Source organism: Pagrus major, chromosome 24 (assembly GCF_040436345.1).
Source record: "Pagrus major chromosome 24, Pma_NU_1.0".
Lineage (NCBI taxonomy): Eukaryota > Metazoa > Chordata > Actinopteri > Spariformes > Sparidae > Pagrus > Pagrus major.
In genome coordinates, this window is record NC_133238.1 from 6,150,729 (window position 1) to 6,165,729 (window position 15,001).

Below are 15,001 nucleotides of genomic sequence, written 5' to 3' on the forward strand. Positions count from 1 at the left end.
TTTATAAGGAAAAACTGTAATTTTGATGTAGTGTTTGAAGCACTTAGTTAGAGTTGGCAAAAAATATATACATCATGGCTTCTTTTGTTCGGTTTTACAACTTCTACAATCTGGAATCAGTTCTTGCAGCATTAAATTACTTTTTTTTATTATTATTTATAGTCCAAAAAGTAGGGAAATTAACTGCAGTTTTTCATATGAGAAATTAGACCTTATAGCCAAGTATATTGAAAGCAGTTCCTCTGTGGATTTGCCATAATTACCATATTTAATATGGTATTTAGGAATTGTTTTAAGCAAATGACCTATTCATTAAACTCTCAAAATCTGTTGTGTTGTGTGTGTTTTGGGCTTATTAGGTGCCACAAACCATTTGACTGTGACCATTTGGCTACATAAAATCCAGCAACCCAATTGCAAAATAAATGTTGGCAAAGAATGTTTCTGCAAAACAGCTTCCCTTGTAACAGTGCTTATGCTCTGATTGGGTTTAGGCCCGAGAAACCACTTTGGTTAGGGTTCAGAAATCATCATGTTTTGGCTTAAATTACCTGTTTTGGTCGCCTCAAACATGGCTGGAAATTGTCTGCCTGAAAATATCCAGTGGTGTCAGCCTTTCAAATATTGAAACAGCATGGTCCCTTGTCAATAAAATCCAGTGGCTTCATACAAATGCTGGAACGCAGACTTGAACCGTTGCCACAGGCTTGGCAGCCTTGTCACCAGTCAGGTTATAAACATGTACTGTGAACATGATATGACCTGCATTCTTTCTAATTGTCAGCAGGGTGGGACTCCACAGGTTGCACAAAGAAATCTGATTGTAAGCGTAGACAATAGACAATAGAGACAATGATCATAAAAACAGTTTCCTAATGAGTTCATGGTCAGTCACTAGTCCTCTTCAAAACAGCATGTTTTTAAGGTTAATTTAGTAAATTACGGTCCCATTTAGAGTAAAATAGACAATAAAGGTTATGCTGTAGGGTGTGGTTACCTTGTGATTGATACAATGGTGCTACAATAGTGAGCCGTCGGGTTGCTTAGTCAGATCCAATTAGTATCATCCAGAAAGTGTTCTAGTTTAGTTTCAATATTTTTAAGTGTGAAACCACTGGATATATTTAATGAGATGTCAGCTGCTCTCCTGTTGTAATGGAACAAATGACCTATTGATCCTTTTCACAACCTTCCTGTTTACTGTCTATTGTGTCTCCTGTGAGCTTGATTTCCTAAAAGCAAAGCTTTTCATACCTCACTCTCTAATACTGAATGTCAGCACTTGCTTAAAAGCACCAGGAAGGGCACATTTTTGAAGCAGTTCCCGGGGAAAAATGTCTTATATCTTTCACAACAAATGCAACAAATGTAAATTTTGGTAACGTGCCTGCATGTAGTGAAAGTAAATGGCTGTACAGGACCACAACCAGCAGGAGTCACAAACTGAATAATTTTACACTGGAATGACAGGCAGGAATCAGAAACGTCAGATATCAGCTTGTTTTATTTTTCACCCAGTACATTATAGTTTGAGTTAACAGTCCATGATGCGCCTCATGGAGCTGAACCTCGTCATGTCACCCATCCCCATATCTCTGAGGTTCCTGTACTCTCCTGGCCTGAGGTACAGCATCCTGCCTCTGTAGTTGGGCTGCTCGAACATCAGCCAGTGGCCGTCCATCACATTGCAGGACTGACAGTCGGACATGCGGAAACGTTCCATCATATTGTCACAGTCGTCCATCAGCTCGTGCATCTGGCCTCCGAAGTTCTCCCTCTCATAGATCCTCATTCGGAAAGGTCCCCTGTGCTGTGGATGAAGAAACATCAGGAGAATGACTTTAGACCTCTAAAGGAACATTTAAATTCAACCCAACCTTTAGATCTACACTTCACAGCTATAGTTTTAGACTTGTGTAATGGGACTGGTGTGCCATTATTAATTGTGTCATTATCTCAAGAAAACAACCTTTTTGTTATTTCAGGATAATCACTTTGCTAACACAAGAAAACAAATATAACATGGTGATTTACTTGTGATCTTGACATAATGGTTACTAAAAAGTAATTGCAACCACAGCTGTTCTTGTCCTCCTTACTGGTAGTGTTGAAAGCAGTTGAATTATTAATATTCCTTAGTATTGTTTTCTCATTGATGTTTCTATCACAAAATGGGTTTGCACATACCACTGAACCAAATTCTGTGCAGAGATGCTGCAGCGTGGGGATGTGAAAAACTGAGATTTGTGAGAAAATAAACTCACTTACTATCTTACGTTACTATCTTTTTCAGGAGATCACAGACTTCCTAAGCGAGTGTAACCTGCTATGGAGTTATCACATTATCTGAATTTGGAACTGAGGTTGCTCAACTATACCCGACCAGCCACAAGTTCCACTTGTTGAGGAAGGCTGTGGGATAAATGCTAGAAAGCGAACAGGGAGGTTGGGGATGAACCGCTTTCCTCAGTTTGCAAATTTGTACTGACAATAAAAATAAAAAGCTGCCTCTAATGTGTGTACAGTCTCAATTTTTGGACTCCCTCTTTAGTAGATTAAAGGTTTGTAAGGTTCTAGAAGGATCATTGATGCACCAGTCTTTCAGTATTGCCTAGAACTGCATCAGTGGTAAGGAATTCCTGCCATGTCTTGGCCTCACTGCAGCTGAGCGCGATAAATATGTCCACCTACCGTGGGGATCATGCGACTGGACCTGATGCAGTCGCTCATACTCATTCCCATCAGGCGCTGGTTGTCTGGATACTCGCCCCTCCTCACCAGCATCTGGTGGCCCATGAAGTTGGGCTTCTCGTACACCATGAACAGGCCGCTCTCCACCCTGCAGGAGTTGCACCTGCTCAGGTAGGAGGTGAGCTCAGGGCAGTCATTGCCGGTCTCATAGGAGCGACCCTGGAAGTTGCGGTCCTCGTAGAAGATGATCTGCAAAGAACAATGCAAACTCAAAGAAATATCTTACCTAGCCTCCTGGCTCTTCTTTTACTTTTAACATTTTGTCTGTGAATATTTACTTTTTTTTAGTGTTAAAAAAATAATAATTTAAGGCACAAATCATTTAAGGCACAATATTGTGCCTTAAATGATTTGGAAAGTTTCACTTACCCTCCCCATGGTCATGATATTTGTGAGCTAATCTCAGATGTACCGCTTCAACATCGACCCTTTTCCCTTTTTATACATTACACAGCCATAGTACTTCCACATGGATTGTGCTGAAACCTTTGAGTCATCACTCTATATTGTGGCACAGTGCAGCACTGTAGGGTGGCAGACTTTACTGTACGTCAGAATCTGCAATAGTTATTGTGAACTGAATATTGAGGTTTTATGCTTGGTTCCAGAGAATTCATTTATTCAATTCATATCTCCTCTATAGAAATATATGTGGTGTGATTATCAGAAATGAAGATGCGACTTTATGGTTGAAAGGCATTCAACAAATGGAAAGATGCACTAGTTTCCACAAAACCTTCTCTGGCCTTGTAGCTTTGAAAAGGTAATATTTATTTATTATGTCATTCGAGAAGTGTTTTTCTTCCATTATGAACTGAAAAAAACTACATGCAACATACAATAATAACTACAGAGGTGTACTGTAAAAGGTGAATGCAGGCCCACGTGAAACTCGTGATGAGTCATGAGGTTTTACACAATGGTGCGCAAGGTGGTCTGTGGCTCATTCTATATAAAAGTGGAGCTGGGTTGGCATCATTTGTGAAAAACTACAACCGTCACCATGGGCAGGGTACAGTTTATCCTATATTTGTATTATGTTGAAAAATCTGGAGCAATAAAAGCAGCAATTAACTATCTGATTACAGATACAGTATGATGCAAACTGTTGTGCAAGAATTCTCAATTTGGTTAGAAATGTATTGTTCCACAGTGACAAAAGGTCTTTTCCAGCCAAATAATACATCTTCAGAGAGTCATATTCCTGAGTATATCATCTACATTTCCTGTATGTCTTTTGCTACAGATTATATTTTATGAGGAGAGGAACTTCCAGGGTCGCTCCTATGAGTGCAACTCTGACTGCTCCGACATCCACATGCACCTGAACCGCTGCAACTCCTGCAGGGTGGACAATGGGTGCTTCATGGTGTACGACCGCCCCAACTTCATGGGTAATCAGGTCTTCTTGAGGAGAGGGGAGTACTCTGATTTTCAGCGCATGGGAAGCATGATGGGAATGACGGGCATGGCAATGATGGATAACATCCGCTCTTGTCGCTTGGTCCCCATGGTAAGACATTTCAGTAGTTGCCTTTCTGGCCTTTTGGTTTGTGTTCTCACACTGAGGATGTCCTGAGTTTGAATTAGCCAGCTAGTTGGTGCCTTTCTGTTCCTGGATTTCATACAGGATTTGATGGACTGATGAACCCCGCCTCCAGAACGGGCTACAGAGAAAGAAAGGTAGTTCAATGGACTAGTGGACTAACATCTTGTCTTTTTACAACAGCATAGAGGACAGTTCAGGATGAAGATCTACGAGAGAGAGAACTTTGGAGGCCAGTCACACGAGCTGATGGACGACTGTGAGTCTCTCCAGGACCGTTATTATATGTCTGACTGCCAGTCCTGCAATGTGATGGACGGCCACTGGCTGATGTTCGAGCAGCCCAACTACAGGGGACGTATGATGTACGTGAGGCCAGGAGAGTACAGGAACCTCAGAGAAATGGGGATGAGCAACATGTCAAGAATCAGCTCCATCAGACGCATCATGGACATGTGCTAAACTGTGGCTCAAAAATAAAAATCACTTCTCTGTATTGGTGTTTAGCAGTTTCTTGATATGGAGTAAAATGACTGGCTTTGCAACGTAACAGTGGTGCAAGGGGCAAAACTTTCCCCTGCCCCCCAGATGTCAGAGGGTGACACTGACATTTTGATTCCTAAATAACGTCAGAGATTGATTTTTCTTATCAGATTGTGATAACAGCTGAGTCATTCTTCTACACTATAAATCCTTCCCTTTACTCTATGTATTGCTATGTAGTATTATGTATATATCATGTAAATCTCAGATTCATCATCACATCTCAATTCTGAATGCTTTAGTGGTTCCCAAGAAATGTTTCCCTTAATTATTGCAACCACTTATTTCAGTACCATGTAGTTGAGGTGAACACAAGAATGACATTTCCAGGCTCGGTGTCTTTCCGACCGAGGACCCCTTGCAAAATATATTGTATAACATTCTGTTGCATAATATCCTGGGCCTACATTAATGTGTGGGGCGGCCTGTAGTGCCATGAATAAAAAGATAAAGTCAGCAGCAGTTGCAGCATGGCTAATGTTAGGCGCTTTAGCATCACCCTCTGCGGTGGTGGAGGGTGTGTCAGAGTCTCTTGCTTGACAAGTTACAAAACGATCCATTGTGGATTGCAAACATGTCTGTACACTTGGGATCATATTACACATAACTGGCCAATATGTTTCAATAAAATGTAGTTAGCTAACTCGTACTCCTTTGTGGATAGGTGCCTCACAGTGATTTAGCACCCTTAGCTTAGCTTGCTTACACAATTTGCCAAGGAATCATGGATAGACTATCATGACTGACGTGTTAATTTCTTTAGCTTTAACAAATTTGTCTTTACTAATTACATACTGGATTCATGTTAATATGTATCGTCAGACACATTTAAATTCATAAATTAATGCAGTATGTATACAATTATACAGTATGTAAAAATATATATTATTGGAGGCTATATTGAGTATTTTTGATATTTTTTTAAATGTATTTCAACTATGGCATTTCTAAAAAGAAGATGTTCCAAAGAACATTTTGATGGCATTGAGTGAATATCATAAAATGCACACTAGGGTTTTGTTTCGATCTCCAGTACTGATACAAAGCTAGTGTAGGTGGGTGGCACTTGAGGAACCGCTGAGACTTACTATCAAAGGAGCTAAAAGCTAAATGGAAGGTCAAAAGATTTTATCCCTTCAACTGTCATGTCTGTCATGTATGTCTTAAATGTTGTTAAATTGAAAAATGAAAAATAAAGTGATATTAAAAAGATTTTAACCCTGAAATAGCATGAATGTTCTCAGCATAAGATTTCTTATGTAAAAAAGGCTAACACTGTCCAAAATAAAAAGATTTCATCCTCAAGCATGAATGTGATCAAAAAATGTCATAGCTAACTGACAAATTGCATTTTTGGGTGGATGTTAACAGGGACAAGCAGGGCAGAAAGTACTGAGATTCTTCTTTTGGGCACCACAACATATTGTTTTGTGTTGGATGAATCCTGTGGCAAAAATGTTTTGTTTTGCAGACACAGACCATTAATACTTCTCTTTTTGTACAAAACCTTTTGGAGAGACTATAAATTAGGTGGTAATTAGGATGATGGAGCAAACATTTCTCCTAGTGACGTACGCTGTTTTAACTTTTGTGTCAAAAGCATGTAAATGTTTTGGTTTGTGACATAATTAAGTGAGTTAATGAGTAATGCTATCATGGAAAAAGTATGGAAAAGTGATAAAGTCAGTGAATTGAAGTAATAACATCTGTTACACAGAAATATCTATGTTAGCTAACATTAGCCTTCATAAGCTGCTGTCCATACCAGGCCATGTAAGTCTGTAGCAGCACACTCCTGACTGTATTCAACTGAGCAAAGATGTTTTTTTAATTTTTTTTTATTTCTTATTAAGTCAACAATTCATTTGTTCATTCATTCCACATTTTAAATATTTTTAGCTTTAAATCAAAGCATTTGATATAATCATGCATCTGTTTAAATATCAATCTGTTATGCACTCTTCTCTATACATAAAGGTGACCTAAAAGTGCTGCAATAACTGGAGTTTGCTTTGTGTCCATGAAGTCTGCACCCCTGCAGTTTAATCCAAGTGTGTTCATACCTTTGATGTATAATACAGTAGGGGCTAAAATGCTGATGTGCTGACTCAGTTATTTTATACAATCGAGGGGCAGATTCTTTTGATGTCACATGATGCATAAAAGGCAGCACGCCAGTGAGAAGAACAACAGAAATCAAATAGCGTGATCATGAGCGGAAAGGTAATGAAGGGCACAGATCACTGCACCAGCCAATTCAGGAGACAGAAACTAACTGATGCATATACTGCCTCAAGCTTAAAGCTGCTGTAAGTGTTATTTTCTTAATAAAATAACTATTAAATAGCTCTGTATTCCAACAGTAATCACTGTTATAGAGTGTTTGGTTAGTAACCCATGTCTCTCCTCCCCCTGCTCATGCAGTAAAAGAGAAAAGACATTTTCTAGTATCCCTGCCCACTTAATCCAATCAGGACAGAGAACTCCATAAAGAGGCGGTCCTGTCTGCTCGGGGAATACGCAGAAGCAAGATCCTCCTGCTCTGGTACCTACACTGGTAATGGCGGGGGAAAGCTACCAATTCCAGCGCTCCCAGTGACGGCTTATACTACCAAACAGACCAAGTGATGAAAAACACTTGAAGAAAAGAAAGAGGCAAAGAGAGCTGCCTCGAAAAAAAGAATGGAGACGTGCAAGCGTGGTGATGTAGAGATGAGGAGTCCGTAAAACAGACAGGAAGTTAGCTGAAATGACGACAGCGCTTACAGCAGCTTTAATTAATTGTATACTTAATATGTTTCAAAATACTGTAGCCCATAGGTTCTGTCATGCAACATAGTGTCATTTGTAATGAGATGTCGCAGAACTCTCTTGAACGTTTTAGCGCTGGATCTGTTGGAATGTTGAACCCAAACACAATTTGTGTCTTTCTCTCTAGATCATCTTCTTCGAGGGGAGGAACTTCCAGGGCAGCTCGTACGAGTGCGTCAGTGACTGCTCTGAAATCGCCTCTCACCTGAGCCAATGCAGCTCCTGCAGGGTGGAGAGCGGGACGTTCATGGTCTACGACCGTCCCAACTACATGGGCCAGCAGTACCTCCTCACCGCGGGAGAGTACCCCGAGTATCAGAATACCATCGGCTTCAATGACTGCATCCAGTCCTGCCGCTTTGTCCCTGTGGTAAATATATGCATGATATCACCAAACGAGGAAAGACAAAGGCAGCCAGTAATTGGGGGATAGGTGGTGGTGGTATCTGAACCCCAGCGTCCAAACTTTTTTTTGACTTGCGACTGTTGCTTGTTAGTTAGCAACAAAGAGTTTCAATGCAAAAGCAATCATTGCATTTTTATTCGTATATTTGTGATCAGGACAGCTTTTGAAACGTGGTGGAAACAGGTTAAGACATCAAGACACAGATAAAGATTAAACTAATATTCAGCTTTGATGTAGCAAACAAGCACATTCCTCAATAGAGTTAACCTACAGTTGCATCCTATTTCCGAGCAGAACATTCATTTTCTTTTTGGTAGGCTAGTTGCCTTAACACACAGCAAGTACAACTCTGAACAGCACCATGACTCTTGTTAGATTCATGTATCTTATATATGTATTTTTCATTTCATTTTAAACAGCACAAGGGACCCTTTAAGATGAGGATCTACGAGAGACCGGACTTCGAAGGGCAGATGCATGAGCTGACTGATGACTGCAACTCCATTCAAGATCAATATCAAATGTCTGACATGCAGTCCTGCAATGTGATGGAAGGCTACTGGTTGATGTTTGAGCTGCCCCACTTCGCGGGCAAGATGTTTTATTTGAGACCAGGAAAGTACAGGAACCTCAGAGAGATGAGCAGCGATGATATGAAGTTCAATTCAATCAGACGCATCACAGAAACTGACTAACAACTGACATTTAACTGATAAGTTTTGCAGATGCTTCGTTTAATCAATATTAACAAGTTGTCAAAGTGAGGGGCAAAAGAAGGAGCCTTGTTTTTATCCTGAAATTGTGATTTGTGCATTGTTTGCATGTAGTTCCAGGTGTACTGTGCAATCCAGCCACACTGAATTTACCTCTTTAACTGTGTGATTCGCACAATAAAATGATTTGCTGCATATTTGTGTGAATTTTTTCAGAATACAATTTTGATAACTGACTGTTTTATCCAGTTAGTGGTATTTAATTTCATAAATAAATTCCCAAACGATGGGGTCCAAATGCCTGAATCGACTAAAATGAAATGCTCAAAATGAGGCTGTTTTCCTCAAATTTGGCTAAAATACAAATGGAAGTTCAAACCATTTATAGAAAATTTACAGTAATCCAAATGTAAATGTATATGTCAAATATGAGCACACAGGACAACAACTACTATAGCCTTATATGCAGTCTATGTTAGTGAATGATGTGATAAGTTATAGTAGTAGTACTCAACACCCACTTTACCCTACTGCATTCAGGGCAGAGGTATAGAGCACTGAGGTGCAGATGGGCTCGCTTTGGGAAAAGCCTGATCCTCTCAGCTATAACTGCCCCAAATAACAAATAATATCCCTTAGGATGACAAAGTCTAAGTCTAACTCTAGTTTCGTTATTCGTTATTATTTTGTTTATTTCGTTCTGTGTTCAATTGTTACTCACAGAATGACAATAAAATCTGTCTAAGTCTAAGTCTAAGTCTAAGTCTAGGAGCATATTAGTGCAAGGCTACAAATCCAGCTAGACAACAAAATGCCAGTGCTCAAAGTATTTCCTGTGTTTTTGTTTATGCATCAATTTCTATGGGATGAGCAATGAAACACTTAACTTCTGATGAGCAGGTGGAACCTTGCATGGTAGCCTTTGCCACCAGTGTATGAATGTGTTTGTGACTGGGTGATGTTGTAAAGCACATTGAGTGGATGCTAAACTAAACAGATGCTATATAACTAAGTATAAGTATTGATGGGGAATATTATAGCATTATAAGAGCATATGACAAAATGAACAGCAACCAGTCTGTGGCTTATACACCTTGGCCACCCATGTTATATAAATTGTTTTTGTATGAATGACATTTTTACCTAATTGCATACTATATTTATGAGAGATGTGTGTTTTCTGAATATAGACAATTTAACTAAATATAAAAAAGCAATAATCACTATAAACTTTAGCAAGTTGTACTTCAAATTGATTATAGAGGATATAGTTCAGCACACTGTGCAGTATATATGTATGGGTAAATGTGTGCACGCATGTAAATGAGGCAACAGTACGTTCAGGCACCAGTGATTCCTAGATGTGCCAGACGTGGAACAAAGATTTTACTTATGAGTATGTGAGTGCACCTACAGTAGTTATCTCTATACACAGTGTTCACCAACTGATAAAACTTGCTGTCGCTGCTCTTAATTGAGCAGCTCTATTGTATAGCATCCCGTGCTATGAAAAAAACATTCTAGAACTTAGTCTACAGAGAGTATCACTGCATAGGCCAATTCAAGGCAAACAAAAGCAACACTGAAAAAAGAACCAGTGACCACGCACAACAAGTTGTTTGCTGACACGAAGAAAAAAAAGTCTCTCAATTGCAAATCATATAAAAGCTACTGCTGCGCACAGAGGCAAGGCAGTGGTTGTGTTCACAGTTTTTCTGAAAGGAGCATCACCCCAGCATTTACAATGTTGAATTCAAAATGTTGTACTGCAGTTCTGTAAAATGTGGCTTTTCAACTCGCTACAGTAGTATGCACGGTACCAAAATCATCGCACTGACCAGTAATATATGATTTTACATGTATAATATTGTGTTCTATTGTACAAACACGAAGATGTATGTAAAATGAAGATGAAAAAATAAACTTTGTACTAACAAATATGAGCTTTCCCATATTCTTTTTTTCAGTTTTCTTAATTCCATATAATAGCTTTCCATTTGAATCAGAGTGTATGCTTGGAGATTTACTTGGAGTTATGTTATGTTATGTGTTCCACTGTCAACCAGAGCAAATTCAAAAGCAGGCCTCTGCTCAAAGAAAAACAGCTGATTTGGTTCATTGACAACACAAAGTATTGTCCTGTGAAAAAGCGCTGACGAGTCTGGTCATTGTTCTGTTTTACAATGACACAGGTCATCCATGGGTTATAAAGGCAGTGTGGAACCCACAGCTGCTGCTAGAGTGACGAAGGTTAGCCAACACAATGGGGAAGGTAAGGCCATTTATTTTAATGCGTGTCTTCTGTGCTTCTGCGTACCTACGTGGATTATTGAGCTGAAACCGGTGAACTGGACGCCTTTTTATCATTTGGTATAGTGTGCATATATCTCTTAATCTCTTATCTCACCATTATCTACATTTTTGAAAATCCCTTGATTGATCTTTCCAGATCATATTCTACGAGGACAGGAACTTCCAGGGCCGCTCCTATGAGTGCAGCAGTGAATGTTCTGACCTGCATTCCCACTTTAGCCGCTGCAACTCCATTAGAGTGGACAATGGTGACTGGATGGTCTATGAGAGACCCAACTACATGGGCTACCAGTACTTCCTGAGGAAGGGTGATTATCCAGACTATCAGCGTTGGATGGGATTCAACGACTGTGTGCGGTCCTGCCGTATGATCCCTGGGGTAAGCCCTAGTTGGGTGGTTTATGCAAGCTTCACCGTGCAATATGTTTCTTTTGACACTTCTTAAATTCTCTAGAGGCTAATGAATCACCTTGTCTTTTCTGCAGCACCAAGGCGCTCACAAAATGATGATCTACGAACGCCCAGAATTTGGAGGCCAGATGATGGAGCTGACTGACGACTGCCCCTCCCTGTACGAACGCTTCCATTCCAACGACATCAACTCCTGCAACGTGAAGGACGGTCACTGGATCTTTTACGAGCATCCTCATTACAGGGGACGCCAGTACCTGATGCGCCCAGGTGAATACAGGAGGTTTAATGAGTGGGGAAGCATGAGTCCCAGGGTGGGATCCATCAGACGTGTCACTATGTGAAAAAGCACTGCCAATAAATCTATCCAATAAACATTGTTATTTCAACTGCTTCTTTTGTTTTCTTGAGAATATTAAGGGGATCAGTGGAAATTAAGTCTCATTGCTTGTGTTTTTAGAGAGCAAGCAGTACACAATGGTCCAAGTCATTCCATTCCATCCCAATGATAGAAAACATTTTCTAGACCATTGTGATAAGCTGCACTATTATTTTTTGAATGGATCAAATGTTACAGGAAAGGGACTAGAACACATGCTGAAAAGCAAACAAATCCATGATGGAAACTTTATATCTTTTGGATACAGAGACACACATGTGCACAGTATTAGCCAGCATGTTTATTGGGAACAGAGAAAGAAAGAAGGTTGGAAAAACTTCTAATTGAAGTCAGTGATTCGCCTGAGCGAGCCAATCCTTGGACTGGCGCCACCCCAGTCGCTGTACCTGCGGTATTCACCGGGTCTCAGGTAGTAGGTTCTTCCCTTGTAGTTGGGCTGGTCGTACAGCAGCCAGTGGCCGTCAACCACATTGCACGAGTTAATGTCAGACATACGGTAACGGTCCTGGACGTTGGGGCAATCCTCGCTCACCTCATGCATTTGACCGCTCATGTCTGGACGTTCATACAGTTTTATTTTGTAAGAACCACGGTGCTGCAGGAAGAGGAACATTTACAAGTCAGACAGTTTGCTTGTTTAACACAAGCAAACAATGGTTTGCGAAAGTAGTCTTAGCCAGAATTTCCTCCTCAACCTAAAGATTCTTTTGAGCTGCATGTATACCAGAGCACCAGATTGGTGTTAAACCAATAGTCCCTGAGCCATCCTGTTGTGCTTAATGTAAACTTATCTTCTACCGCAGCGCAGAGAGATGTTTTTCATTTGGGGAATTTCCATCCAACATGAGCTGTTGAAGATTTATAGTTCGAAGAGTTTGTTTAGCCTAGGCAAAGCAATTTCAAATAAATGTATCAAATTAGAGGGACTTTTTATTATATAAGTTAGTTTTCAATTTCATTTAGTGTCTTAATTTGTGTCTGAACTAATAGAAATTGTACTACTGATACATGGACATTCAGTATGTTTATGTGAACCTACTGATGTATGTATTTGCATCTATTTCATCTATTTGTTCATTGTTTTTAGATATTCGTGCAGACTCTTTCTCTTGCTTAGTGTTAAAACACAGGTAGTAGTAGGGTCAAAGATTTCAATTTACTCCTTGATTTTAATTTATTCAGTTTGAATGCAATTATTAAATGGCTTATTTTGGCTTATTACCCTGACCTAAAGCTTTTATACTGCAATAAATCAGAGTGTCATATTGATCAGTAATTTCATCCTAATTAATTGCCCTGATCCCTCTTTCCTACCATCCTAGGCTTACCATGGGAATCATGCGGCAGGAGCGGATGCAGTCATTGATGCCAATCATGCGCTGGTTGTCAGAGTACTCCCCCCTGCGGAGGAAGTACTGGTGGCCCAGGTAGTGGGGTCTCTCATACACCATGAAGCAGCCGCTCTCCACTCGGATGGAGTTGCAGCGGTTGAAGTAGGGGTGAAGGTCAGCACAGTCGCTCATGCACTCATGGTGCCGACCCTGAAAATTTCTGTCCTCGTAGAATATGATCTGCAAATGTTTGTTAAAGCACTTTTTAACTCCCACTATGTAAAAAAACATATTGACACTTGTGTTTTCCTTTACTATTTTTGAGCAACAACACATTAAAAGCTTACCTTTCCCATTGTTATATTAGTGGGGGCCAGACTGCGAGTCAATAGACGCTCTCTGTGCCGCTGTCCTTTTATATTAAGTAGCTCTGTGATGGCACAGCATAAAGCATTGTCATCCAAATAGGTTTTATAAACACAAATCTGTTTATGTATAGCGACGCACCAATGTGATGAGTTATTGTTGTCCAGTTTTTACATGTTCATCACTATTGATCAAAACACCACAGTGTTTCTGTGACCCAGGGGTCACTGCTCACAATATTAGCAAAACAACAGCCGTTTTTTTATGTCCATTTCAGGACCGTCCCACCATCTATGAGTATATTAACCATTCCCAAAAACTGAGCTGCATATTATTATCATGTATAATTCTTTCAAATGAAACACCCCCACAAAATGATAAAATTAATTTAAAAAACGAATTAAGAGAAGTTGTTTATGATCCTCCTTTGGCGACTCCTGGTGGCCAGGGAGTCCAAAGCAGTTACATTAATATACTATATACCTCAAACTGGCTGGGCTCTGTGTTTTTGTACATTTTATGAATATTTTCTACAATGAACTGATACAGTGTGTCTGGTCTTGGTTACATGACAAAGAAATCAACCTTGTCGTTGTTGTCCAGACTGAAATGTCTTGTCAGTATCAAAGGGTTTAATTTAGTAGACATTCATGTTTCCTTTGGAATAACTTGTAATACCTTCAGTGGTGCTGTGACTTATCACATCCATCGTCAGGTCAGACATTCAATCTGTCCTATTGGGTTTATGACCAAATCCTTTCAAAATTAATTACATTCCCATCGGCCTCAGCTGACACAATTAAGAGCCATTTTAATTTTGCGACACACTTCTTCGATGGGCTTTTAAATGAAAAAAAACATATAGAGGGAGTTAACAGAGTATAGCCTCTATTTGCTGATCTGTCAGCTGATATTTTTGTCAGAACCATAGAAATACATATGTAAAAGTGTAAATTATTTATGTGGCACATATAAACTTAGTTCTCACTTAGTCCTAATGTAGTTCTCATAAAACCACTGTAATAAGTGTGCAATCAGAATGCTATTGCAGAATGCACATATGCTATTCATAATGGTTTTTTTTTGCTTATCTGTCTGTTTAATCTGGGATTGAAACCAAATCAAAACTTGAATGTGCCCTTTTTTTGTTCGGTCTATCTGTTTTGAGTGGACATTTTTCTTGACTGTATCAGTTATGATGATACAACATACAGTAGGAGGCAAATGTCCAGAGATCTTAGTAAATGTTAATTACTGACAGTGAGGTTACATTAAAGTGGTGCAGAAGGGACGTGTTTTCAGGGGCCCCAGAATCCACTGATGATGTGACAAGAATTTGAGGGGTTTTGTACAAAATCAGCATCTGTGATGATGGCCCATGTATGTAGAAAGGGCTTTAGAAATAATGTT

General features: G+C 39.7%; 5 protein-coding genes across 6 annotated transcripts; 3 read left to right on the forward strand and 2 right to left on the reverse strand.

The window, feature by feature from the left end:
* Positions 1-1,534: 1,534 nt before the first annotated feature.
* LOC140992461 (gamma-crystallin M3-like) lies at positions 1,535-3,135 on the reverse strand. The gene is made up of 3 exons (XM_073462756.1): positions 3,121-3,135; positions 2,692-2,940; positions 1,535-1,810 (listed from the first exon to the last, which is right to left on the reverse strand). The coding sequence occupies exons 1-3, from the start codon at positions 3,133-3,135 to the stop codon at positions 1,535-1,537; spliced, it is 540 nt and encodes a 179-aa protein (XP_073318857.1).
* A 610-nt stretch (positions 3,136-3,745) lies between these two features.
* LOC140992464 (gamma-crystallin M3-like) lies at positions 3,746-4,759 on the forward strand. Its single transcript, XM_073462759.1, has 3 exons — positions 3,746-3,763; positions 3,998-4,264; positions 4,481-4,759. Exons 1-3 carry the CDS (start codon positions 3,755-3,757, stop codon positions 4,757-4,759), a joined length of 555 nt encoding a protein of 184 aa, XP_073318860.1. The 5' UTR covers positions 3,746-3,754.
* A 2,292-nt stretch (positions 4,760-7,051) lies between these two features.
* Positions 7,052-8,752, forward strand: LOC140992441 (gamma-crystallin M3-like). The gene is made up of 3 exons (XM_073462740.1): positions 7,052-7,063; positions 7,779-8,021; positions 8,477-8,752. Exons 1-3 carry the CDS (start codon positions 7,052-7,054, stop codon positions 8,750-8,752), a joined length of 531 nt encoding a protein of 176 aa, XP_073318841.1.
* Positions 8,753-11,033: 2,281 nt separating this feature from the next.
* On the forward strand, positions 11,034-11,838 carry LOC140992463 (gamma-crystallin M2-like). 2 transcript variants are annotated; one of them, XM_073462757.1, is made up of 3 exons: positions 11,034-11,042; positions 11,220-11,472; positions 11,576-11,838. In XM_073462757.1, exons 1-3 carry the CDS (start codon positions 11,034-11,036, stop codon positions 11,836-11,838), a joined length of 525 nt encoding a protein of 174 aa, XP_073318858.1. The 2 variants fall into 2 exon arrangements, with proteins under 2 accessions (XP_073318858.1, XP_073318859.1); XM_073462758.1 differs by having other exon boundaries at positions 11,220-11,462; positions 11,569-11,838.
* A 375-nt stretch (positions 11,839-12,213) lies between these two features.
* LOC140992465 (gamma-crystallin M2-like) lies at positions 12,214-13,599 on the reverse strand. Its single transcript, XM_073462760.1, has 3 exons — positions 13,573-13,599; positions 13,223-13,465; positions 12,214-12,489 (listed from the first exon to the last, which is right to left on the reverse strand). The coding sequence occupies exons 1-3, from the start codon at positions 13,579-13,581 to the stop codon at positions 12,214-12,216; spliced, it is 528 nt and encodes a 175-aa protein (XP_073318861.1). The 5' UTR covers positions 13,582-13,599.
* Between the last annotated feature and the right edge of the window lie 1,402 nt (positions 13,600-15,001).